Source organism: Tiliqua scincoides, chromosome 2 (genome assembly GCF_035046505.1).
Source record: "Tiliqua scincoides isolate rTilSci1 chromosome 2, rTilSci1.hap2, whole genome shotgun sequence".
In the NCBI taxonomy this organism is placed as follows: Eukaryota; Metazoa; Chordata; class Lepidosauria; order Squamata; family Scincidae; genus Tiliqua; species Tiliqua scincoides.
In genome coordinates, this window is record NC_089822.1 from 127,835,964 (window position 1) to 127,863,426 (window position 27,463).

At 45.6% G+C, this 27,463-nt stretch overlaps 1 protein-coding gene across 1 annotated transcript; it reads left to right on the forward strand.

Moving 5' to 3' along the window:
* The first annotated feature begins 5,359 nt into the window (after positions 1 to 5,359).
* Positions 5,360 to 27,354, forward strand: NFE2 (nuclear factor, erythroid 2). Its single transcript, XM_066616344.1, has 4 exons — positions 5,360 to 5,553; positions 16,850 to 16,931; positions 18,479 to 18,691; positions 24,789 to 27,354. Exons 2-4 carry the CDS (start codon positions 16,881 to 16,883, stop codon positions 25,773 to 25,775), a joined length of 1,251 nt encoding a protein of 416 aa, XP_066472441.1. The 5' UTR covers positions 5,360 to 5,553; positions 16,850 to 16,880; the 3' UTR covers positions 25,776 to 27,354.
* Positions 27,355 to 27,463: the final 109 nt, after the last annotated feature.

Here is a 27,463-nt window from a genome sequence, read left to right on the forward strand (position 1 = left end):
GAAAGACAAGATAAAAATAAAATAACAATCATAAAAATGTGGATTTTCCCAGGTATGTATATGTGTGTATGTTCTCATGGTAAACTTTTATCTGTCAATGCAGCCTTTTAAGGTAAAAAGGATGTCTTCTCTCTCTGTTGAACTGCTCAGCAAGAAAAGAGGATAGGCGCTGCCAACTGACCCAAAAAAGCCTGACATATGCTTGTGCTTTAGCTTTAAGAAGAGCTTGATCTACAGAAATCTGTAAACAAAGCTTATCATGAAACATGGGTAAGCCTTCTCACCAGCTAATACCTACAGATCAAGTTAAAAGCACAAGAACAGGGATTAGTTTAAAAAGTTGACAGAAGGGAAATCTTGAAGCATGCAGTTAGACACCCCCACCCATTGAGGGGTCCTGAGGAATCTCTACTCTCTTAGAATCATTCTGTGGGGTGATGATCCAGAGAGGAAAAGATAATGAAGTGTAACATTTTTTGCAGATCAAAAGTAAGAGTGTTCATTCAGGCCCTAACAGTATTTGCGTACCTTTCAGAGTTTCATAGAAGGGCACATTTTACAGTGGCTTTTCCCATTGCACTGCTGCAGTGATGGGGAGAAGCCACACCTAGTGTAATGTTCCTTTGCTATTCAATTGTAAAAGGAAAAGGAACCATCTTGGGATCTGGAACCTTCCTTGGTACCAGGAAATTAGGATCATACGGACGACTCCTATCCATATTTACTGAGAAGTACGTTCCCATTCATTTTGAAGAGACTTACACCCCAGAGTTCCTAAGAATGTAGCTTTAAGAATTTTCCTTTATCTGTTGCAAGGACATGGGTAATGCAGAGCAAGCCCCCCCTTTTGTGTATGATGTGGGGAGGGTATTCAGATGGGTCTCTCGGGGATCCTGACTGTTGGTGGGGGGAAGTGTCTGGCTCAGGAATAACTGCCACAGAGGCCTGTCAACCAGTTACACAGGAAGTTAGGATGCATTGTGAGGAGCTGATAATTCAACACGAGGCTCCTTCCTGGCCCTGCCAGCTGTCTCCCCTCTGCTGGTTTCATAATATCCCGCAGACTGGGGAGTGGTCTCAGTGGATAGAGAGGGTTAGACTGGGCCCCTTCCAGCTGCCACACTGGCCTTGTGTGGCCTCTTCAGGCACTGTCTCCCATCATTGCTGCAAGAAGGGGTTGGTTTGGGTGGAGCAAAATTTGTTGGTGTGATAAAGTCAACACCTAAGGAGTGCCCCTGAGTAGGTGCAAAATGTTTTCCCCTTGTCACAGCTCACTTTGTGGCACCTGGGGCTGGAAGGAGGACATCCACACCAGAAGGCTGAGTACCTGCCTCTCCTCCAGCTGCTAAAGGGACAGAACCTTCCAGAAAAAAGCTGACGATGCTATATGTGAGGCAGCAGCTCAATGGCCATACAGCAGACTTCCAAATACTAACTCTTCTCCACCTTCACCATCCAACCCCTGCCAAAATCATTCTCACTCTGGACTTTTCCTATGGGCCGTTGCCCTAAGGTGAGGGAGTGAAACCCTTGACAGCAACACCCCTCTCTATCTGAATGACATCTGCCCCAAATTCCTTGGCTTCAGGAGAAGCCTGCAGGGAATATCCAGAAATAGATCCAGCCCCTGAGGGTTTTGAGGTGTCCATATGGCAGAGAGAGACAGGAGGAGCCACAGAAACCACAGTAACTGCCTTCCTGTGGTGGGCAGTGTTGAGAGATGTGACTGTGGTTGGTAGAGTAGGATGGGAATAGGAGAAATACATTCCAGGCTTTGTTTTCTCCTTCAGTTCTGTGTTCAGGGCAAGCTGCAGACATTTCTGATGCACTGCCTCTATCCAAATCCTATTGCCTTTTCATATTGTGACTGCATGCGGTTTCATGAATGTGTTGGCTGCTAAGGGAGACAGCCTAAAATATGGATGTCATATGAAAGCTGCCATTCAACTTTTCCTGTGCGAAGCATGTTGTAGGCATGCACTAGCATGTCATTAAATGGGGTGAGAGCAATGTTGTTGTACAATGGGTGCCGGTTTACAATGGGTTCACTTTACAGACAAATCACTTCACAATGGACTCTCCATAGTAAAGCAAGATTCATTATAAATATGTTATTCACTTTATGATGGGCTTGCAATTGCCACCAACAGGACCTTGTGGCTAAAAGGTAGGCCAAGATGTGAATGGAAACATTTGGTAGCATCTCAGCCAACAGCAGCGTTCTTAACATACATTGAATTTCATTAGCCATACTTTTGCCCAATAAACCAGTTTGGAGAGACCCGTGTGTCCTGGGTTTCACTGCTCTGAATAATTTGGTGCAATCTGCAAACCTGGCTGCATCACTGTTCACTTCTGGCATTGGATGGTTTATGAACATTAAACAGAATACAGAATAGAATTACTTTCCTCCAGTATGAAAACTGTCCATTTACTTACTCCTACCCCTTGCATCCTGTTCTTCAGCAAGTTACTGTTTCATAAGAGGACCCGCCTAATATCCCATGAGGAGGTGGGAGGCCATGCTGGTTCTTCCTCTACAAGTGTATTCTAGTTTGAGAATATCTTACACTTTACCTGAGATAGAAGTTACCCTGATGGGTCTCTAAATTTTTGGAATCAATGTTTGACTTGACCTGTCTTCTAAATGGGTCTTTTCAGTGGGACAAGGAGATGGCATCGTATTTCTCTGTGGCATTGCAGTTAACCATTAAAATATACTAGACTAGGTTGGGGGGGGGGGGGTACAGGTGAGCACACCCCTTTAGTACCTTTAGTTTTATATCACTGGAAGCATGACTTATGGGAATAAGTGATGTAGAATAAGCAAACATACACACATAATTTGCTTAATATAGTAGCCCTAGGGTGCATGACATCATTCTGTCTTGCTAGGACTCCTGGATGGGAGACTATATGGTAATCCTATTTTCTGCCAATGTCAAAGCCATCATGTGTTGCATTGCCCCACCAGAAATGAATAGCACCAGGAACAGCAGTATTTTAAACAGAAATCTACCTGCCCTCAACTCTTTTACAAGTTATATGGAAAAGGGACCATAGTTAGTTGGAGGGGTGTGAATGTTTAAACCAAAGATCCTGGCCATTCAAGCATCTTGCTCTCATCCACCTGCCATAGAAGCCCTCTTCCCCCCAGGGGCCATCCCACTAATGGAAACAAAGGCCTCTTTATCACCCCAGTAAATACTTGGGAAGTTTGCAGACACAAGCACCTCTCTTAAAGGCACAGACAGCTCAATATGTTTTGAAAGTATTTTCCAGTGGGCAGAAGAAAACCTCAAGTCAATTCTCAGTGCCTGCGCAGAGAAAGTTATATGTACAGGCAACAACTTATACAGTAAAATTCTGATAATTATTATAAAGTATTATGAAATCACAATATATGAAACCATGACTTAAGCTATAAAAATTACATAAGAGTAAATATTCACATCTGGATCTTTTTGCAGGATATTCTACTCATGTACATTCCTGAGCAGAACACATCAGAAATCACCAAGTAAGGCATGGAAGTCCCATACTTATCAATTAGATACCCTACTCATTCTCTGCTTTTGAAATGGTTGGCAACCTTCAGTCTCGAAAGGCTATGGTATAAGCCTACAGCACCCGGTATTCCCAAGTGGTCTCCCATCCAAGTACTAACCAGGCCTGACCCTGCTTAGCTTCCGAGATCAGACGAGATCGGGCATGTTGTCAGTTCTACCCTTAAGGACTAGAAACTTGCTTTAAACACAGCACAACACCATAACACACACAGAGAGAGAGCTGAAATTTACAGGAAGTTGAATTATGTGCTAGTTGAAATTTCTGCGCTGGAATGTTGTGATAAACACACAGCAGATAGGGCAGTGTCAAATGGGGGAAGGCGGGGGGGGGGGAGAGACCAGGGGAATGGTCATATGGGAACTATGGGGACAAGGTATGCGCAAACAACTTCCCCTCTTAAATTGCTGTACCAACACTTGGCACCAATTCCAGCTGTTTTGGAGGGTTACCTTAAAGCTATTTCCTCTTCTCAATAGGTCTGGTGCTCTTGCTACAATACAGTGATGCATTCCCAAGGAATGCAGACAGTGTATCTATATGCTGGGGGGGCTCTGCTATGTACTGAAATGGGCGGAAATATTCTTATCTCCTTTGCTTTTGTGTGCAGGAGGTGCAGCTATTCGCATGAGTATGCCCCTCATTAGAAAGGACATTCTTGCTTTTGACCTGCCTGAGATATGTAGGCAGGAAGGGCAACTGTAAACTATCATTGCTAGAAGCATTCTGCATTTGCAACACTTGAGGGAGATCTTTGTGAAAATGTATGACTTTGGGGGTTGACTTTGGGGGAGGCACTGTGAAAAAATTGAGAATGACATGGAACAAAGTGGATAGTATCTGTATGGCCAGGCTAGTGATGTAGGGCAAATGTCATGGCTTCCCCTGGAAATTGTCATTCATAGGATCATAGCCGCCTTATCCTGAACCAGACTGCTAGTTCATCAATACAGTATCATCAATACAGTCCAGCAGCTCTGACTCTCCAGGGTTTAATCCAGGAATTTCACTCTGCCCTACCTGGAAGTGCCAGAGATTGAATTTAGGACCATCTGCATTCAAAACATGTGTTCAGCCACTGCTTCTCTGTCTACGTTTTTGGCAGTGTCACAAAGCTTATCATTCCCAGAGGTCTCTGAGGGATACAGTGAGGACAGTGATTTAAACCAAAGATGGGCGGTGTGTTGTGTAGTTTATGCCCTCTGATTCTTCAGTACGTGTGACAGTGTTCTAGTAAGGATGGGCCATGTCTGTGAAATATCTTTTCCTTGGTGTGCTGCCCTGTGTCGTTGTGGGGCTCTTTGCTGTGAGCATATACCAACACTGAATTAGAATGAGCAGTGTGCTTGAGTTCTTTTGGGAGCCCATGAGTTGCATCCCAGTGTGGGTGTGCTGTGCGCATACCTGTCAGGTTGTAGCAGCAGTGAAGTCTAGTCTTGTGCATCTTTTTGTTCTTGCAATGTTGTTCCATTCTCAGGCTTCTTTGCATGTCTGGTGCTGTGCATTTTTGTCTAGTAGTGTCACTCGGGCAACTGTGGCTCTTTAGCTTTTTTCCTCTTTGACAGCTCTGCGTGCTGCCTTTCCTGGAGTGCTGTGGGTGTAGATAGGCCACAGAATGCTTGCTTTTCGTGGAAAGGCTGGGTGCAGTGTGAGACTTGTGGGAGGGAAGAGAACCCTTGGGCCATCTCCACCAACGCCATGTGGTTTCCCGGCCCCTTGCACAGGGGCGGCTCCCATTATGTAATATCAGCAGCCCCCAGTGAGGCGAGGCGGGGCACTAACTGTACAGCTCTTGGCCACCTGAAGTCTGAGAGACTGGAACAGAATGGAGACACCCTGAAGTTCCTTAGCAACCCAGCCCAGTGAGGGGAACAGCGCTCGCCTCTTGGAAAAAATTTGGGTCCTTTCTTCTACACATCCTGGAGGAAAGGCTTTTCTCCCCACCCCCACCTATACACCTGGCCAGGCGGCTAGGCATTCCAGCAGGTAAGGGACCATGCCACTGCCTCAAAGGACAGCATTGTTTCTGTTCCTCTTAGGGAAGGGGGGCATTTGCATCCTTGAATGTGTGGCTGGATAGAAAGGGGGGCTGAAGTCTGAGGTTGGATCAAGAGGGGCTCGTTTTCAGACTGAGCCGCTCTTTATTAAATTAGCTTTCCTTCCAAACATGTTATTGAGCTCCATGGCCATCCGGTTCTTTGGACCATAGGAGTACGCACCGTCCTCAGAGGTTCTCTGAAGAGAGTCCTGAGGGGCTGTCGCCCTGACCTTAGGCTTTTTCTCCATGTTTGTCCTTTTCTAACTATGAGTCAGTACGTTCAGAGGATTGGAATAATGCAACATGACTCCAGAGCCCTCCTAGGAGAGCTGAATATGAAGCAAAGGAGCTTCTTTTTCTCCTGCCAGTTCTGATCCAGTGCTGAGGTTGCAACTGTATTGTTTATGATCCTCAGTGTTAACAACTCAGTCTTTTTGAGTCTCACTTCCTAGGTTGCATACATTTAATGAGAAAAATGTAATGACCTCCTAGAGGGGTCTCACCTTCACTGGTGCAGGGGCAGATCACACATGTGGAACACGCAGGATGAGGCAAACACAACAGTCTTTTGTATGGGCAGAGGCACAACATATGCAGGTTCACAAGTCCACTTGCACACAACCCAGCACATAAGTGCTCTCATGGGTAAACACGACTCTGCAATATACAGATGCACAAGTGGAAAGAATCCTGCATGCCATTAAGCTTTTTGCACATATGCTTTTGTTGTGAGTGCATGCAAGAAGCCAGTGAAAGTGTAACAAAGCTGTTGCTGCAAAATAAATAAATGAATGAATGAATAAAAGAAAAATCAAATATTGGGATATTTGCAGCAACTTCCTTCCTCCTGCAGTTGTGGTTATAATTCCATTTACATGCATGTTTGTATCCTGGTTGTACACTGTTTTGAATATTGTTGGTTGGCAACCTTCAGTCTTGAAAGACTATGGTATAAGCCTACAGCACCCGGTATTCCCAGGCGGTCTCCCATCCAAGTACTAACCAGGCCTGGCCCTGCTTAGCTTCCGAGATGAGATCCGGCATGTGTAGGGTAACAGTTGCTGCCTGTTTTGAATATTAGAAAAGTGGTATATAAAACTTTTAGTTATGGGTCCAATCCTATCCAACTTTGGAGCACCAGTGCAGTGGCAATGCAGCCCCAAGGTAAGGGAAAAAATTTTTCCCATACCTTGAAGAGGCCTATGTGACTGCCTCCCCACAACAGAAATGTAGCACACACCCTATTGACACAGCTGCACCAGCACTGGAAAATTGGATAGGATTGGGCCCTAAGTTAGGGCCAATGGGAGATGTGAGCCCCGCACTAGCAGCATGGTGTGCCTTGTCATTTGTCCAAATACTGATGATTTTGAGCCTTGACAATTTTAGCGACTTTCCAGTATGCCGTGAGATTCATTGAAAATCTCTGGTCTATAGTATATATGGTATAGGATATGAACAGCTGATGGACTTCTCTTCAGCCAGCCACCCAGACTCAGAAATGGGTTTTGGATGTTATGGTTCAACCTGGAAAGATGTGAAGTACAGTATTTGAATTAAGTGTGATGCAGCAGCTACATTCTTTAGGTCAGGATGTTGGGAAGCTCTAGTTAAAATCCTTGCTCAGCTCTGCTGTTCTATAAAATGAGATGGGCATGAAACCACTTGGTTAAGTTGTCACCTGGGGCTAGTACAAGATGAAGGTGGTGGTGTTGTTTTTTTCCAAAGAAATGCTGGTTTGAAGGAGAGATTGATGCTTGTGTCATGTTTACGTATCCTATTTTTACCTCTGGTAAAGAGGTTTTGCAGGACTTTGTATTATTATAGAAACCTGCACAGCCTGTTTGACCAGAGGCAATTGAGGGGCAAAATAATTGTGTGGGAACATCCATGGGAAGTGAAACTCTCTCAAATCACTCTAATCTCTCTCTGAAAACTATTGCCTGTCTCCAGCTCATATCACCCTGAGAAGTGAGGAGTTTTTACCAGGACATTATTTCTCCAGACTTTTTTGATTGGCTGTGGATGTGTAGTATTGCTCGGCATAACCTATTCCATATGGATTTGGGAAAAGTTAAAAAGCCACTCTGAGCAATTTGGAGGCTGGGTGGGATACAAATGTTATAAAAACAAAAAGAGTACATTTGAGCATGTGCAAAGTTATCTTTCCTTCGCTTATCTGAAGTTCAGGGCAAGGGCTTCCCAGGTATGATTTTAAGCTCTGCCATCCTTCATTGTAGAAGCATGGTTGCGTGTGTGTGCAGGGGGAATGCATCTTGCTTATATCTCCTCTATGATATCTGGGACACGAATTTATGTTAGCCAAGCAATAGAATCTGTTATGAGCTGTTATGGGTGGGGATAGGAATTAGTATATAGAATGTATTGTATTAGAAAGGAGATTTTAAACAGGCAGTACATTTGGGGTTTTTTTTCTTTGAGCAGTTCCCTCTTGGTGATCTATGATTACTTTATAAGCCCTTTCTGCAATGCTGCTTCCTCCTGAATTTACTTGTGGTAAACTTATAGCACCACTCCTCTTCTAGCCCATGTTGCCCAAGAGGTTATGTAGTTGCTGGGGGTGGGGGAAAGAATGCAGCATAGACTGTGTAGTCCAGTAGTTCCCAACCTGTGGTCTGTGAGATCCTGAGAAGTGGTCTGCAAGGTTTCATGGAAAAAAAGATGATTGCCTTCTGTCACTTTCAGCATCTGCTGAAAGTGAGCACTGAAACTGAACACTGCTCCCCCATGGACCACTGAAGTGTTGGCTGTGAGTGGTCCATTCTACACCCTCTCTCATGGTTTGTGGGGGAGTGCTTTCCCATGGACACCAGAGAGGGTGGATAACGGACTGTCCACAGCCACAGCCAGCACTTTCAGTGTCTTGAGCTCCCCCATTATTATTAAGAATATTTATATACTGCTTTTCAACAGGAGTAGTTCACAAAGCGGTTTACATAGTAAAATAAATCAATAAATAGTTCTTTGTCCCCAAAGGGCTCACAGTATAAAAAATACAGAAGAGGCACCAGCAACAGTCACTGGAGAAGATGCCATGCTGGGGTGAAGAGGGATAGTTGCTCTCCCCCTGCTAAATATAAGAGGGTATCACTTTGAAAGGTGTCTCTTTGCCCATGGACTATCACATTTAGGGGCAATCCTAACCCACTTTCCAGCACCGACATAAGGGTAATGCAACATATGGGTAAGGGAACAAACATTGCCATACCTTGAGGAAGCCTCCGTGACTCCCCCCCCCCCAACTGCAGGATGCAGCACATGCCCCACTGGCACAGCAATGCCAGCGCTGGAAAGTGGGTTAGGATGCAGCACATGCCCCACTGGCACAGCAATGCCAGCGCTGGAAAGTGGGTTAGGATTGCGCCCTTAATTGCATTTTTTGTGTGCAGGGGTTGGGGGATTGCATGTGGTCCATGATGACTCCAGTTTTTGCCTCACTGGTCCAAGGGCTCTGAAAGGTCCAGAACCACTGGTATAGTTCAAGGCCATCCTGCGTAAGTGAGCAATAATATTGCAGCGCTACAGCAGAGTAGTTGATGGTCCATACAACATGGGCTGGATCTGCCAAGCTGCCCACTTTTCCCCTTCTTTATGGAATAACACCATTTCAACCTATATGAAATGTGTGTCAGGCTAAGAAACATAAACAGAGAACCATCCCACCCTTCTGAATATGTATCAATTGGAATTTGTATAGTGGCTCTTACACTGAGAGATTCTCAACAGGTATTATGTGTGCAGTGCAGAAGGGGATAGAGTTCTGGAAATTATTTTCAGTGCCAGGGCTCAGCCAGAGCCAGAGCCCTGGTTCATCGAAAAAAACAGGAGCAGCAGCAGCAGCAATACTAATAGAAAAACAAGAACTCTTGAGTGTGTGCAAAGTTCCTCATTTTTGTATTCCTCCCAAACAGTTCTACAGATCTAGGATTACTGCTGTGGGTTTCCAGGCAGTTTTGAATGCCCCTGCCCTCGCCTTCTAGAGGTCTGTGTATGAAGTGTACATGTTTTTCACAATGCTGCAACTTGTGTAATGCACTCTTTACTAAAATGGTATTGGCTCAAACCATCAGTTGGTGAATAACCGATGATGGGACTGGCCAGTATGGTGTATCATGCATTCTGCACTCCTTCTTTGGAGTATGAATCAGAAGAGAATTTGAGACATGGCTCTTCCAAGACTACACCCCAGACTTTGATGTGGAGATGAGAGTGGCTCTCTACACACACGCACATATATAAATATAGAATTATCACCCTTGGCCCCATTATCACTGTTGTCTGCTCTGCAACCACATATTTGGATTTAGAGAGCAGCACTGCTAGGTGTTTGCTGCAGTCAGGCAGAAGGAAATGGACAGAAAGTGGACTTGCCACCTTTACCACTATGAAATGGCTGCTATGAGAACATGGCAAATAGATTAGATTGGTTTTTTAATTTGTATGCTGCTTTCCCCACAGAGGATTACATTGAAAGAGGCCTGCAGTATCCAGAAGAGAAACAGTTAAAAAAAAAAAAAAGAGAGAGAGAAAATAGTAATAAAAATAAGTATACCCTTACTTTCAACATGTTGGTAACGCTATCTCAGTGAGATTTCAATATCATTGTATTTCTAAACAGAACCCCAACATTTCAGTATCTGTTCACAGAAAAATATAACATAAAAAAGTCAAAACCTTCACATGCATTTCAAAAGGCCAACATATAAGAATACAATCTGAAGTATAACAAATAAATACCACATAACAACCTGGTAATAGGAGTTTAAAACAAAAACAAAAATCAACCACAGACTGGTGTGGTTGCCCTTATCTCTTGAGGGGCAATCTTGCATTTCATGCCACCTCATCATACCATGGGCACATAAGAATGTGTGTATGTGCATATGTATGTGTGCGCACACATGAAGCATGGATGCACATGTGTTCTTTATTTCACTGCCCTCTCCAGAATAAATCCAGAAGTCTTTGCTTTGTGCCCTGGACTCTAGAATACAAAAGCTATCTGAAACAAACTTCCCATGCTGCCCTAGAGACAGAGATGGGAATATCTTCCTTCCTATTACTATAAATATGTAGAGACATGTGTCCCATGCATGCATTACTGAGACCCCACAAATTCACAAGGTGTCCCATATACGCACATGTCACTCAGACCTCACACCGAATTACCCAAATCCATAGGCACCATGTAAATACTATACACACTATACATGTGTGCCTATGAGATGTAACTTCCAGTGGGGTATGAAAAACATACTCTGCCTGCAGCTGCATTATTGTGGAGCAGTGTTTGCTTGCTTAAGTTGGGAGGTGGACCAGTTGGTGGATCTGTCTCCTGCTGCCCTCGGTGATTGCCAGCCCCCCCATCCCATCCTGGCTGCCACTTGCAAACACAACCACTGGCATCCTGGCAGCCACCACGGTTATGAAAGGTGCAACATTAGTAGCAGTGGGAATAGCTGGATTCAGAAGGAGGCAGAAGTTTGATAGATCTCAGCAGGAGTGGTGTGGCCCACTGAACCTCTGTAGAAAAATGAGTTGCAAATATTTATTGGGGAGGCTGCATATTCAATTGTCAGCACCTGTACCTCTTACATTTCATAGCCATTTGATTCCACTGCTTATAATTTTTCTCTTCCTCTATACTCAAGTGTGTGTGTGAATGCATGCATGTTTGTACATACGACCTGTAAGTTCAGGATAACATTTCATGCATCTGATGACATGGGCTGTAGGCCATTAATGTTTACACTGAAATAAATGTGTTATTCTTTAAGTTGCCACAAGACTTTTTGTTGTTCTTGCATATATATTGTGGTTGATGAACTTGCCCTATTTGGGGGAGAGTTGGTCCAAATTGGTCTGCTTATTATAACACATGACTGCTTCTGTGAGATCAGAACAATCACTTCCCGTGCCCTTCCCAACATGGCACAATCCCACGCTGTGGAGGGAGGGGGGCACTTATGAGAAAAACAGACACATTGACAGGGCCATTTGTGTGGGTGTGTCCCACAGAATTGGCACACATTTTGTAGGAAAGACCCACAAAATCTACCCCTCCCACATGGCGGTGTGATTCACACACAAATGTCTGGTTGTGTGGGTTTGCTGCAGCACATTGAACTGACTCCCATGTTGCTAAGCATGTGTGTGATCTTGGCCCTTCAGATCAAAGACCCATCTTAATTCAGCATTCTGCTAGCCAGATGCTTCTGGAAGCCTCTAAGCAGGTCATATAGGTGATGGGACCTTCTTTTGTCTGCCTCTGAAAATGGAGATTCATTTTAACTGTGGCTCACAGCCACCAACAGCCCTCACCTCAATGACTGTATCATGGATAATCCTTTTTGAAAGTCACTTAAGGTAGTGAATGTCTCCACAGCTTGTGGCAATGAGATTCACCCATTAATAAACATTGCCTTGCTGTAACTAGTCCCACAATCTATTTCCAGTGGAAGGTTTCCACAACTTGAGGCAATAAAATTCATCCATTAATACTGCCTTGCTGTATCAAGTCCCACATTCTGCTTCCAGCAACTGGAAGGTTATGCTGGTCATAAGCAGGGCATGATAGAAGCAGGGATTCTCTGTTGTTTGGCCATAGCAACTAGTATTCAGAGATAGACTCCATCTGCACATTGAGGTTCCATTTAGCTTTCATCATAAATAGTCAGGGCAAGCATTTTTCTCATCTGCCTGATAGTGTATCTCATGTGCCTGATGATTTGTTTTTGGGATGGGAGAAGTAAGCTATAGTTTTAAGGATTAGTAACTCTCCTAGAACACTGTACATATGAAAACATTTCCCCCCCACTGTTGGCTTCACTAAGCCAGAGGTGCACAAGAAGCTCTGGGTGTGGTTTTCCTCTTGTGCAACATGCCAGCAGAGGGGGAGGAAATTGCAGGGACAGTGTCTGTCGAAACATGGACGGGAAAAGCAAAGTGTGAGAGGCGATAACGGACCACAGAGAGAGTATGGGGAAGAAGGGCTGGGTACATTAGTTTTCAGATCCTTGAGACTACCAAGAATAGCCATGTTTTGTCTTCTAGAGTATAAAGCATCAGAATTGTACCAGGAGGAAGGAACATGCCACAATTACTCTGGAAAGCATGGCCAGCGGTGGAGGGAGCAGAAGAAAGGTGCCACAGTTCAGATATGCTTGGAGCCCAAATGCTGTGCCCTGAAATGTGTGAGAAGGAGCACCATGTTTATACATTTCTTCCAGGGAACTTCTCTCAGAGAACTTCAATAATCATAACCCATGAAAGCAAAATGACTGTGCTCCATGCAGAGGCACAGTATGCTGTTCTTCTGAATTGGAGATGCAGGGGCCCAACAATGGGATGGCTTTTCCCAGGGAATCCTGGGAATTGTAGTTCAGTGAGGGGGTGCCAGGGATCTCTTCCAACATAAGAAGAGCCCTGGTGGAATCCACCAGGGCTCTTCTTATGTAGGCCCCCTCTAGCTAGCTCATTATCCTGTTTCTCACAGTGACCCAAAAGCGGCCTTTGAGAAGCCCACAAGCAGGAGTGAAAGGCAGACTGCTCTCCTTCCATTGCTCCCCTGCAACTGCATACTGCCACCGAACCTGGAGGCAATCCATAACCATCATGACTAGTAGCCAATGATAAATCTGTCCTCCATGAATTTGTCCATGGACACTCTGCACACTTATGAAGTACAATTCCTAAGCTTCTTTGAAAGAGTCCATGATAGTTAACCTAAGTGGTATAAAGCCAATATAAATTGCAGTGCCGTGTCAATATGCCTAAGCCAATCTGAACTGTTCACAGAAAGAGCAAGATACAGCTGATAAATCCTTACTGGGCCCTTAAGCTTATTTCATGGGCTAGTAACTTGTCTCTCAGCTGGACCTACCTCACAGAATGGTTGTGAACATACAATGAGAGTAGAACCTGAGCTCCTTGAAGGAAGGGTGGGAGGAAAATGAAACAATAAAGCAAACCTTCAGCTCTTTTAAGAGCCCGACTTGCACGGACCAGTTAGAACAATGTTTTACACTCTTAGCCAGTATCACCAGGTATCTAGATGCCCAGGTGTTTGGGTACTTGAGATATTCAGTAGCTTAGCTAGGGGGTGGCAAAACGGTAAGTACTGCAGGTGCCAAAACATGCCATGTAAATGGCCCCTCCACTCACCATTGGAGCCATTCTGGGCAGTGACAGCAATGTGCAGGCACTTGCTGAACCAAATAGCGTCTTCTGAGCATTGCTATCCTTACTCAGAATGGCTCTGACAGTGAGTGGGAGGGGCCGCTTACACAGCATGTTGCGGCACCTGCAGTACTTACTGTTTTGCTCCCCTAGCTATGCTAATGGATATATTATTAGCGCTGCTAAGTGCGTTGACGTGCCCTTCCTCTCCATGACTCCCTGCACACTGTATTAAAAGCTAATACAGTATGCACATCTTGTGCCCTGACAGTTCATCCAGTTCTTGCAGCACATGCTTCCCCAGGTCTACCCGTGGTGCTGGTTGGTGAGATGAAGCCCAACATCTTCTCTGACTCCATCACCTCGCATGGGGAAGTGAGCAAGACTTGTGGCTGTGCAGAGGTTTCTGATCTCACGGTTTGTGCACTTCTCACTAGGCAGATTGGTGTGCCTGGAAGAACAGAAGCAACCAACAGGGAGGCAATGGACATTTTACAGTTATCAGAATACATTTCCCTTTCCAGCTTCATCCAAAAAGAGAAACAAATGCTTAACATTGCCCAAGCCTCTGGAGTCGGTAAAGATTCAAACCAGCTGGCACAATCTAGCAAAAGCTCCTTGTAACCAAATTCAGGGGTGTTGCCAGGCTAAGGTCCCATGTCCATCAAAGAGCCCACCTGAGGCTTCAGTATTATTTATCAAAGTGCCAACAGGGGCGGTCATTGACAGGGGCCCAGTGCATGGGGCCTTCAGCTCCAACAATGCGCCATCAATGCTCCATCAAACCATTGGTCCTGTTGGCCAGCGTTGTCCACTCTGATTGGCAGCAGCTCCCTAGCTTTTCCTCATTGCCTGCTACCTGAGTGGAGATGTCCGGCACTGAAGATGGCAAACAAGATGACTCATAAGATCCCTTGTGTTTTCAAACAAGTGTAATGCATAAATCTAATATGAAGCAAGTCTTCGAAACAGGGATCAATCTGTGAATAGGCTCCCCTTTTAATGTGGGTCTGGACTGAAGAGTGACACTTTTGTGCTGAGCTTGATCGTCTGAAAAGTTTCACATCTGAACTGCTGAGCTGCTGGGACGAGAACCTGATCACAGCCCTTTTCACAGAACAAGACCAAAGAAAAAGGATCCAAACAGAGCATGTATTTGTGATAGTGCTGGGTTCAGAGACTGTGTGTTTGCCCATGTTTGTGTGCCACCATGAAAGTTAAAAGTTTGAGTTGGATCATGCAAGGAGATGGAAAAACAATTTGGATGTTGAACAAGGGAGAAGTGACTGTCCTCCCTGGTTACTTTCCTGTTGGGCAGGGGTCTCCAAACCCCAGCCAGATGTGACCCAAGGTGAGCCTCTATTAGGTCTCTGGTCCGCTAGAGCCTCTGGCCCACCTGACTGGACATGAATGGAGTTGTGCTTCTGTTGAGTCCAGAAGAGAGTGTTCTGAGGGCCGGTAAGGCTGTGCATAGCCTCACCCGACCTCAGAAAGCCTTCTAAAGGCCTAAAACATCACTTCCAGATTTTCCTGAAAAACCCAAAGTAACTTTTTGGGTTCCCTGAAGTCCAGCCTTCTAAAAGTGAAAGCGTGGTCAAAATTTGCAATGCAAATGCAAACATTAATTTCTTTAGAATGCATTCTCATATTTAAATCTGGGTTCTCACAGCATGGATGAATGTCAGCTTCAGCTTGCATATTTCATGTTGCTGGCAGGCAGAGCCAACTATCAGAGAGCCAGGTGGTGTAGTGGTTAGAGTGTTGGACTGTTGACAGTCTTGCTAGACTCTATGTCTGGCAAGATAAATTTGATTTCCAATCACTGCTTGGCCACACTCTTGAGCGATTGTGCTCCGCCTCCACAAAACTGGAAGTGGACCACAATCCGCAATGAACTTGAGCCCATCACTATTCTTATAATTAGGAGACGGAGAGCAAATTTCCCTCTTCACTACAGTGCAGCCTTTCTCCTAGTGGCTGTTTGCAGGCCTCTTTGGGACAGGGGACTGTCAAACTACTTTATGGTCTTTGTTGTTTAAAGAAGATCATATGATTTAGGGTGCAATCCTGAGGCACCCATGGGCCAGCGCAAGTCCCGTAAGTCATGTTTGCACCTCCTCGGGAGGAAGCCGGGCCAGTGCATGGAGGTGCGCCGGCTTGCGGAGGCTGACACAAGCCTCCGCGCCGGCTTCCTCAGCGAGGCTTACGTCTGGGGTGGGCGGGGAGGAGGCGGGAGGGAGGCATTCCGGGGGGGGAGGCTGGGCAGTGGGCCGCCCTGGGGGTGGGTGGGTGGGTGGGTAGTGGGAGGTGGGGCTGGGATCCAGCTTTTATACTGGATCCCAACCCTTGTACCTGGGGAGTTTGGAGAGGCGTGAAGCTGCTCCGCTCTCCTTGGATTTGTGCCACCTCAGGAGGTGGTGCAAGTCTGAGGAGACCCATAGGGGAAAGGGTGCCTTACCTGGAGGGTAGAAGTTTCCCCTTGCCTCTGGCCAAGCCACCTTGGGCCCCTATCCTGCGCTGGATACAGCGCAAGCCTCTTGGCTTGCCTGTTCCAGAACAGGGTAGGATTGCGCCCTAAGATGTATATGAGATATACATATAAGATGTATATGTATATGCGCTCTCAATAATAATGTGCCAGGTATGGCACCTTGAACTGCGAAAGAAGGGTGTGATAAAAATGTAATTATTACTAAAGAATATTAGTGGATGACATACTCCCCAAACATGCATGTCTATATGAGTATTGTAGAAGCATTTACTTCTGCTGAAGAATGTACCTAATTTCTCTCACACTGACTATTTACATCAGCGTGAGTATTTTGCACTCTCTTCTTCAGGTTGTAGAAAATGGCACCTTCACTAGGTCATTTTCCTGTGGAGATGAGAACCCTGGTTGAAGACTAAGTAGGTGGAGAAGACATTTTGGGAGGGGTGCAGCAGCAAGCACACAGTCAGCACATGGAGCTCCTCACTGCTATGCACAATACACAATTTGAGGCAAGCAGTACAGCTGCTAAGTGGGCTGTTATCTTTGCCTTGCAGGAGCAACGCGGGCACCCTCGTGGCTTCATGAATGTCTGATCCAGGCAGCTGCACGCTGCAGATTCACAGAGCCAGCTCTGAGGTGAGAAGCGGGAGACGGGACAGGCGGGTCGCTTATCAAGAGCCAGATGGGCAGTCCCACCCATGCCATGCTGGGACTGAGAACCAGAGTGCAAAAAATGGGCATTCTTGGAAACCAACCTGAAGGGAAGGCTGCTGGCTGCCATTCAGCCCCACTTGTTGCTTTGCTGCAAGTGTGGGGTCCTCAGAGTTTTAGAAGTGTGTTCACACCTGCACCTATAATTCTTTTTCTTTCTCTTGCCATTCACTGCATGGTGCTCACTGCATGTTCCCCATATGCATGCACTTCTCTGTTTTAATGATGTTTCTCCAGAGTAATTGTGGAATTTCCCACAATTCTATCTATGTGCTGCTCTGTATTTTTGATGCAGCAAACCAGGAGTTCTTCCTGCATCAATATCCCCACGCATTGGCTAGGGAATGTTATATAATGCACACACTCAGTTCACACAGCGCTCTTGCTGGGCCTATTACACCTTGCTGTGGTGTTGCCCTGGACCTTCATCTTGTAAGTGAAGACTGGCATTGATGGTCTCCGAGGGAGAAAATGAGCATAAGAAGATGCCTTACACTCAGTCAGACCATTGGTCAATCTAGACAATTGCTGTCCACTCCAACTGCCAGGACCATTCCATGGTCTCTGGCAAGGTCTTTCCCAGTCCTGCTTACCTGCCGAGATCATTTAACTAGATATGCCAGGAGCTGAACTTGGGGTCCTTCTGCATGCAACGCATATGCATTGTCATTGAGTAACAATGCCTTTCCCCCGAAAAATGTTGCATGCTTCCAAGTGCAACATTGAGGGCACAAGCCTAACCAGGTCTACTCAGAAGTAAGTTCTATTTTGTTCAATAGGGCTTACTCTCAGGAAAGTATGGTTAGGATTGCAGCCTCAGTTTGGCCCCAAGCAGAGCATTTTAGGTGCTGCTGCTGGATTGTTTTGTGTTGTTTCAGAAAGGTGTAAAGAAAGATTGATTTCAGCTACAATCCTATCCACACTTTCCTGGGAGTAAGCCCCACTGACTATAATGGGACTTACCTCCAAGTAGACACACATAGGATTAGGCTCTTAATGGGGAACTTGTTTTCCTGTAATCGTTCATGAGTTTTAACCCATTTTCTTTTTTGACTGAGTTTTTATTTTTATTTTTTGTAGGCATGCTAAGCCATGTGGCAGCATATAAAATAGATTAAATAAATTGCATTTAAATATATGCAATTTTAAAATTGCAAATTGACAGACCAAATCTCAACGGAAAGTTTCAAAAACCAAACCACGTGGGAAGTCTGCCAGACTGAAATGCTAGATGAAATCAGTTAGAATGGTTTGCTAGACCAAGCAAAGCAGAGATACATAGTTGGCTAATAGGGCATCTTCCTCCCTGCAAAGCAAGTGCCTGGTTTCTGAAATCTTCACAAGTAGTAGCTGCCAAAATCTGAACCTGAGAATTGAACTCAGAACCCTAGGATTCTTAGGAAAGAGGAAATATTCACAATACAGAGTGGTAATATCAGCTCAGTCCCATTCTTTTCTTTTTCACATTGCAGAACTTTGCTGTCACGGCTGATTTTGGGGGGACTCTGCTGGAGCAAACGCTGGGCAGGGTCCGGCTTGACAAAATGCCACCCTGCCCACCCCAGCAAGGATGGACTCGGGGTACCTTCCTCCCCTTGTACAATCCTCTGGCAGGGGGAGAATCTGGGTCACAGGGGGAGATGGAGCTCACCTGGCAAGAGATCCTGTCCATCTCAGAATTACAGGTAAGCGTGGGACTGCCACGAAGTCAAAGGGTTAAGAGCAAGTAATAGGGACAACTTTGTGGAAGGAATGACGTGCAGTCACTGCCATTAACTAGGATCTGAAGCTAAAAGGAGAGTTTTTTTTTTTCTCTGCATGTACCACAAGCATAGGAGCAGAGGTGGTGAGGAAGGATGAGCAGAAGTGTTTTTTATTGCACTCCTCCCTTTATAGGCTAACAAAACACTTCTTTCCCAGAGATCCTGGTTCTTTCTTTCCCAGAGGTTCTCTTTCCCTGATCCATGTCTCTCCACTTCAAGGACCACTGTTGAATCTGAACCCCAGTATCTCCATGAAATAATTATGACATGTGTCAGATGATAGGTTATTGTGGGTGTTTTTCCTGAGTGTTGAAGACAACTTGATAGAGGGATTCAACTGGTTATTTTTGTTGTTTTCAATAACACAATTGCTTATAGAAGTTTTGTAATGAATGTTAATTGAACCCCCAAAATACAATAATTGATATGCATTTATGAAATGAAAGAGGGATTGCTACTCACTGTACACCCAGTTCTTACTTTACATGGGGAAGGGGATGTTACATTTTTGAAAAGCACCAAAATATTTTGACCATAAGATGTGTCTATGCTGCCAACTGAACATGCAGGAACACATAGGAAGTTTGACCATGTTATTCCAAAAATGTGCAAGAATAAGTTAGGTTTTGGTATTTATTTATACAGGTTTAATCCAAGGCGGTTTACATAGGCAGGCTGTTCTAAAACCCCGTAGAGATTTTTACAATTGAATAGTTCTAGTCTTTCATAGAACTCCTCCTTCCAGGTGGATTCCTTCCTGGTCTGGCCTCTCTCTGGCCCTTCGCCTCCCACGCTCCACTTGATGGCAACTCCTCTCTGCCACCTAGGGTCAGCTCATCAGTATATCAGTGTGTGGTCAGTTCTCCGGTACTTCTGGTTATTTCGAACTGGCAGCCTCAGATCTTCAGGCATACAAGGCAGCAGGTCTACCAGCTGAGCCAGACCTCCTGCCCTCCTGGTATTAAACAAGCATGGTCTTTAAAAAAAAGTCTGAATCAGACAAGAGCACACGGAGAGATGGGTGTATATCCTTTCATCTCATTTTCTCCTCTGGTAAACAGGTTTTGAAGGTTTTTGTTTTAGAAACCTGCAAAAACTGTTTGACCAGAGACAACAGTGAGACAAATGTACAAGTACTGCATAACATGATAAATGATGCCCCTCTCAGATCACTTTCAACTTTCTTTAAGTCATTGTTCATTTCCACCCTAAGGTTACTCATACAATTTCAGAGTGCCAAGAGTAGAAAATGTAAAATCACCCCACTAAAGCAAGTACTATATAGAAAAATATCAGGATAGTCTAGCATTTACCAAATTTGGAGAGGAAGAGAATGAAGTATTTGCAGTATTTCCTTGCCTAATTATACCTAACTTGCATTGCAATCCTATCCATGTCTACTTAGAAGCATGACCGTTTGAGTTAATGGGACTTTTTCCCAGGGAATTGTGCTTAGAATTTCAACCTTAAAAATGCAGCATGAGGTAAGACTTGGTCTGACAATATTATATAGATGTGTACTGTAAGAGTATTTCTCCCATTTTTCCCCCCAAACAGAACAAACTTTTATTTATTTAATCATAAGGCAAAATGTAGCACCATTATATAAAATTCACAGTATAATATAAACAAGCAATAAATTATTAAAACATAGTGGATAAAATCATAAATAATATTACATTATATGAGCAGTTACTAAGTGACTAGACCTATGGCCGAATATCTAAATCATTTAACCATTGGACAGCCTGGTATAGTTCTTGCACAGAGCCAGAATACCTTCTAAGGGGGCATTCCATTGCAATGTGATGTAAAGTTTATTGGACATTGCTGCAGTAACAATTAGGATTATCAAGCAACTCTCATTTGAATTTCCAATATTGGCACCTGCCATGGTTAGTACAAATCCAGTTAAGTGTTGAAAGTTCCTCCTTGGAAGATCAAAGCCATAGGGACATTGCACTGGATCAGGCACTATATTAAACAGATCTGGGTTGGAAGTTGCCCACTCCCAATATCATGCTGTCTCAATATCAAAGTCTTCTCTGACTAATTGCTGTCCAAATTTCCAGGAGGGATTCTGGGATTTAAGTCTGATTATTTGATCATTACAAGCCTCATGTATAGGTATGGTTTGCCTTACATTTCTGCCACTCCCTTTTTAAGGCTAGTTGTTTTCTAAGATGTGGAGGTGGTATATTAGATACTGGTACTTTCCAACTGTTGATTTGATGGTTTCTAATTTTAACCTCATAGTGTGATTAAGGGACTCTGTGTCCCTTAGGACTGCACCCTAGAAGGCAATCTTGTCTAGGAGTTTAAGTCAAGTGTTTATTCATAGTCAACAGCTGCTGTTTGAGTTAGGTTAGGGCAGTGTTCCTCAAACTGTGGGTCGGGACCCACTAGGTGGTTCACAAGCCAATTTCAGGTGGGTCCCCATCCATTTCAATATTTTTTTTAACTTATTAGACTTGATGCTACCATGGTAGGTGACTGCATCTGGGGAAGTGTTACAGCTCTGTATTTTTAACAGGCTACTATGTATCTGCTTTTAACAATGATAGTCAATGGGACTCACTCCTGGGTAAGTGTGGGCAGGATTGCAGCCTAGGATTATTAAAAATTTTCCTGCTTGATGATGTCACTTCAGGTCATAAGATCATTTCCGGTGGGTCCTGACAGATTCTCATTCTAAAAAAGTGGGTCCCAGTGCTAAGCATCTGAGAACCACTGGGTTAGGGGATAAAGGTGAAGCCAGGAAGACCTCAGTTAAAACCTTTCCTCTACCATGAACCCTCACTGTCCTGCTGTCATCTCCATGGCTGGGGCCCACCCCTCCTCCCAGGAGGCAGGGCTCCCTCTCACAAGTTGAGGGCCCTCTCAAACTTACTGCGTGGAGGAAGATGATGTTGAGTCCAGAATAGAGGCTGAGTTAGTCCATTTATTGCAGTTAAGGATTTTACATCCACAAGGGGGGCTTTGTTACATCACAAGGCCTCCCCTGGCTCACAGTCTTCAGGTTGTGCAACAGCAATGTCGCTCGCAGCAGAGGGGTGATGCAGGAGTTGTCTGCATGCCAGCCCACAGCTTGGGGGCTGCAATGGTTGGCCTAAAGCAGCTGGCAGCCTCTCGGCCCAGCTGGAGGACTCCCCAACCCAGGGGGCACAGAGGTCTGAGGCTCCTGCACCCTCCAAGACTACCAGGAGTCTTCCCCTCCTCAAGCTAGGGTACAGGCACCCCTCGTTGAGGCTTCTCAGCCCTTCAGGGCTGGGTAAAGGCAGCTTGACAGGCCAGGGACCACTCTCCCCTCCCTGAGCCACCCTCCCTAAGCAGGATCCCAAAGAGGAGCAACCTCTTCCTATGCCTGCCGAGCTCCTTATGAAGCCAGTAGCTGGCCCAGCCAGCCAGCCAGCCAGCCCCACCCTTTCCAGCCATGTGACTGGTCAGGTCCTACTCCTGGGAAACTTCCTGCCTGGGAGCTGGATCCAGGCTATACTTGCTCCACTCCCCTACTCCTGAGGACCCCTTACTCCCAAGGAGGCCCCGGTCATGGAACCGGGGCTGGGCCCGGGCGACACCTGCCTAAGCAACCATCTCAGCCTCACTTACATACCCCCCATACACAATGAGAGGATCATAGTGGCTTACCTTACAGGGTTGTTGTAAGGGTAATTTCTACACTCTGCAAGTGCTGTAGAAATAATGGGTCTTATTTATTGCTAGCTAGGTTGCCACCTAAAGGTGAGTGCTTGAACCATAGTCCCTGCTTCCATTGTGAGCTCAGAATTTTCAAACATGCAAATATTGGGCAGAGGGGAGGAAGAGGATTGGTTGTCTTTGTTGCTGATGTCACAGTATCCTTACACTGCACATTGGGAGAGGCTTCTTGTTATTGGGGGAGCTGACATTTGGGGGTCTGTCTTCCGGGTGAAAAAGCTATGTGGGGAGACCTTTGATCTATCAGCTTCTTGCATCTCAATTTTGATGGTTGTTTCTCTCTTCTCCCTCCCTTCCTCCTGCCTATGCCAAAGAGGTTCAGGAAGTGGTAGACAGAGCCACTTAGGGACATCTGCAACAGACAATGTAAACAAATTCAGTTCAGTTCCCAGAAAGACCTGGAGGCAGACCTAGAAAGCATTTCCTGCTCCCTTCTTTCATGCCTTCCAGAGACATACAGTTCTGCCTCTGTGCCTTTGACATGGGGCCCCTACACTGCACCCAGGGACAAAGCACTAAGAGAATCTACCACTTCTTAGTTCTTTTTCTGCTAGTATTAAGCAAGCTTGCTGCTGGATTTCAATCACCAGATGGAGAAATAACACAAATGGAGGTCTGGCTAAGGCAGCAGCTCATGACATGCATGGGGGTTTAGTCCTTCCATGGAGGTGTGGACCAAGTTCCACTTGAAGGGTGGCAGGTATCCATTACACACAGCTGCCTCTTTAATCTCCACTCCTCCAATACACTGCCCCATTCAGCACCTGACCCTGGAGAAGTGAGGTGGGGGGAACATGGTGCACAATGGAGGATCTGTCTGATGAGATGAATTGCCCTTTTGTTCAGAGGGGGAATGCTATCAACCCATCCATCTCCGCCAGGCAGGCACCTGTGCAGTCCTCTACAACTCCCCTCCTATCCCGCTACTCTTGCAGTCTTCAGCTGAGAGCTAAGTGCCAACAGGAGGCACTGCAACAAGCAGGAGAGGCCTTGGGACTGAGTACTGGAATGGGGGGGGGGGAGCTGCTGAGTGACAAGCTGGGCAAATGATGAGCTGGGCAAATAACATATATGGAGGGGACAGCATGTTGGATAGAACACTCAACTAATGAGATTCTTATTGTATATAGGAAAAAGCAAGAGGGGCACACAACCTGCCATTGGCTGAGTTAGAGATGGAACTGGGGGAAGCATTGGGGTTCAGGGACTTGGTAGCTAGGGAACAGCCTGGTCTAGGAGCCAGAACTCTGGAGTTGTATTCCAATTCTGCCATAGAGGAAGCTGCCACAGATTGAGACTACAAGGCCATCTAGCTCAGTATTGTCTACACTGGAGGGCAACAGCACTGGCTCATCCTTGAAGCAAATTGTATGTGTGGCAGATGGAGGGAGCGGTGAATAGATATTACTTCTCCACTCCACCCTGTAGACCACTGCAGATTGAGCCAGGATCCTTCCCTGCCCCTTTCTCTATGCAGGCCCTTTAATCAAAGCAGAAAATGCAGAGGGCACTAGGATCACTCCCAGCATGCTCAGCATTCCTGCTTCATTTAAAGAGCTTGCATAGAGGGAAGAGTGAGCCCTGTGATGGAAGGATCAATGTGAGGGAGCCAGTTGCACTGGGAGGATTGGAACAGAGCAACCCTGCCTCCTTAACCTTCTCCTGTGGCTCTAAAGCAGGAAATGCAGAGCATGCCAGGATTGTCCCTACCATGCTCCACATTTCCCCTTGTTTGAAGAGCTGGTAGAGGAAGGCACACAATCACTTGTTCCGCAAGTGTTATTTAAACAACACAGGAGATGCCAGAAGCAATCCTGGTTTACTTCAAGAGCCTGTACAGAATAGGCAGCAACTGTGACCCTGCACATGCCCGATCTCGTCTGATCTTGGAAGCTAAGCAGGATCAGGCCTGGTTAGTACTTGGATGGGAGACCGCCTGGGAATACCGGGTGCTGTAGGCTTATACCATAGTCTTTCGAGACTGAAGGTTGCCAACCAACCATTTGTACAGAATAGTGCACTGACTGGGGACTGGCACTGGTGGAGCAGCAGGTGGCGCTTTTGGGCTGCCTCAAGTCAGCCAGCTCTGACTGGCAGTGGCTCTTCAGGATTCCAGACACAGTGGGGCTTCCCAGGCCCTACCTGAAGACCTGATTCATTAGGGAATGAACCTGGGAGTTTCTGCATGCACGCACAACATCTCTACCATTGATCCTCCTCAAAGGAGATATCGGCCTTTGAGCCATCCCTGTTTAGGGAACACCTGCTATCTCCACTCAACCTGCTTCTCTCATCCCTGCAGGGCCTTGATATGTCAAGTGAGAGCTGCTATGACTCTGCAGTGTGTGGCCACGCACAACAGATGGTACCGGCTCCTGCTTACGGACCATGCACAATGATGGGCAGCAGTGCCGTTTCCAGCTACAGCCATCCTACTCCAGCATATGAGCATCCCTACCAAGAAACTCTGCCAGCTCCTTGTGCTGTCTACAGCTATACTGGCATGCTCATTTCTTCTTCACTGGAGTCTCCAGGAACTGCCACCCTGGGTGGATGTAAAGGGCTACCAGGGGACTTGACCAATGGTTATGTACCACAGGGGCCTTGCAAGACCCAGGAGGACTTGGAGTCAGACTCTGGCTTGTCTCTCAATTACAGTGATGCAGAGTCCCTGGAAGCAGAGGGGCTGGAGCGACCCGAGTATACCCCTCTGTACCCCATGGACCATGCACAAGCCTACCCAATGTTGCCTCCTATGCCAGAGATGCCTTTCCCCAACCCACATCCAGATCCTTTAGAGAAGGGCAGGGGCCCACGTGGGGAGTTGGCTGGCAGTAGGGATGAGCGTCGAGCCCTGGCTATGAAAATTCCTTTCCCTGTGGATAAGATCATCAACCTGCCTGTGGATGACTTCAATGAGCTGGTGTCACGCTTTCCACTGAACGAGCCCCAGCTGGCTCTGATCCGTGACATCCGCCGCCGTGGCAAGAACAAAGTTGCAGCCCAAAATTGTCGCAAGCGCAAATTAGAGACACTGGTACACCTGGAGCGGGAGTTGGCTGAGCTGAGCCGGGAGCGGCAGCGCCTGTTAAGGGACCGTGGCGAGTTTGACAGGACTCTGACACTCACCAAGCAGAAGCTGGGGGCGCTGTACCATCAAGTTTTTTGTATGCTGCGCGATGAAGCTGGGAATACTTTCTCCCCTGAGGAGTATGCACTACAGCTCACTGTGGATGGTGGTGTCTTCCTTGTGCAACGCACAAAGCAGCCAGATAACACCACCGAGTGATCACAGAGTGGTGGGAACAAGGAGAACAACCAGAGCCAACTGAACCAAAAGGCACTGTTTAGATCCGTGCAGAGTCCTGTATCTGCATAAGAGCCAGAACCTATCTAAGACCTCACATTTAAATCTGCATTAAGACCCAGACTGAAGACTTCACATTTAAATTACAAGCCCAAGGCTTGCAGAAACTTGAAATTCAGTTTTTTTTATTCCTTGGAATACATAGCATTTAAAGGTAGACCTAGGCCCGTTGTGAGAACACACATAAAACAATTTTTATAAGGGGGAGAACACAGCATGAAAGTTGGGTAGTTACTTTCAAACATCTTTTAATCTACACTGCAGTCCTCAAAGTCAAAATGAGGGAAGAGTTGGGCAAGATTGAAATTATATACACTGTGCCACACTTGAGTTGTCTTTTCCAGGAAGAGAGTGGGTGAGTATGGTCAAGCCCAGAGGAAGAGCACCAAGGTTTACCTGTAAACCTTTGATTACTGCTGCTTATATTTTGGTGCTGTCTTCTTTACAGTGCAAAGCAGCTAAGGGCAGGTTTTGTTTTTTAAAAAAATCAAGTTAACTTGCCCCTTAATTCCCATTGCAGCTGCATTTTTATAGTGGCAGAAGGAACTCAGTCCATGCTCAGAGATCTCTTTCATATCTGTTTAAAGGGTACAGTTAAAGGGGTGAGGGGATGGTACTAAACAGAATAAATTTGTGCTGTTTCTCTCTTCCACAGTGCATACTAGGCAGAGGTATATAGCACCCAGCAGCAAAAAGTTTTGAATTTGGTAAATCAAAACTAAAACGTGACATGCACTTTTCTCACTGCCCACACCAAAACTGCATCAAATGTTGGCTGCAAAAGCAAGCTCTGGAGATCACGATTTTTATTAGGAATTGTACACAAGGTTAGAATTCCATACCTGAGTCCAGCAGATTAAACTAATCTCAATTTGACAAGAGGAAGAATTCCAGAAGCTGTATAAATTATGCTAACCAAACAAACTGTAAAGTTTTATTTTGTCTGCCTCCTATGCTATGTGTGCTTTCACCCACTCAAAATCTTCATGATTGCATCAAATTGGTTTGGTGTAGACTGCTTGCAGCAGCATACGTTTGGGTTTTCTAAAAGCAAACTAGATTGCAGCCAAAACCCACTTTTGATGCATGACTGAATCTGCTCCCATTATATGAACAAGTCTCCATTGGTAGAAGCACATCTAGTGAAACATCAGTTTATTAAATTGAGTCTTGTGATGTAACCAGGGCTCATTTATGCATGTGCTTTATGAAGAGCATTTTTAATGTATAAACTAAGTTTCTTAAAAACACATGCTGGATTTGATACATAACTAACCAGTGGAAACTTAAGGACTGTTAAGTAGCTAACTGCTTGCAGTGCACTACAAAACAGTTTGCATAAGAGATGAAGATGCTGTGGGTGCTATTGCTAAAGTCTGCCTTACTAACACAACTGTATATTCAACATGGACGGCAGCATATAGGCAAGCCAGCTCCCCCACTGTATTTGTAAATAGCTGCACTTATTCTTTATATCAAATAAACTCATCTCACTGGTTCATTCATGTCTCAGCAGTTTCTCACACCAATCTGATAGTTTTTATTTAGCACTGGTTTTTTTGGGGAGGGGGGGGGGAAGACATCCAATAGATCCAGACAGTTACAGGTTT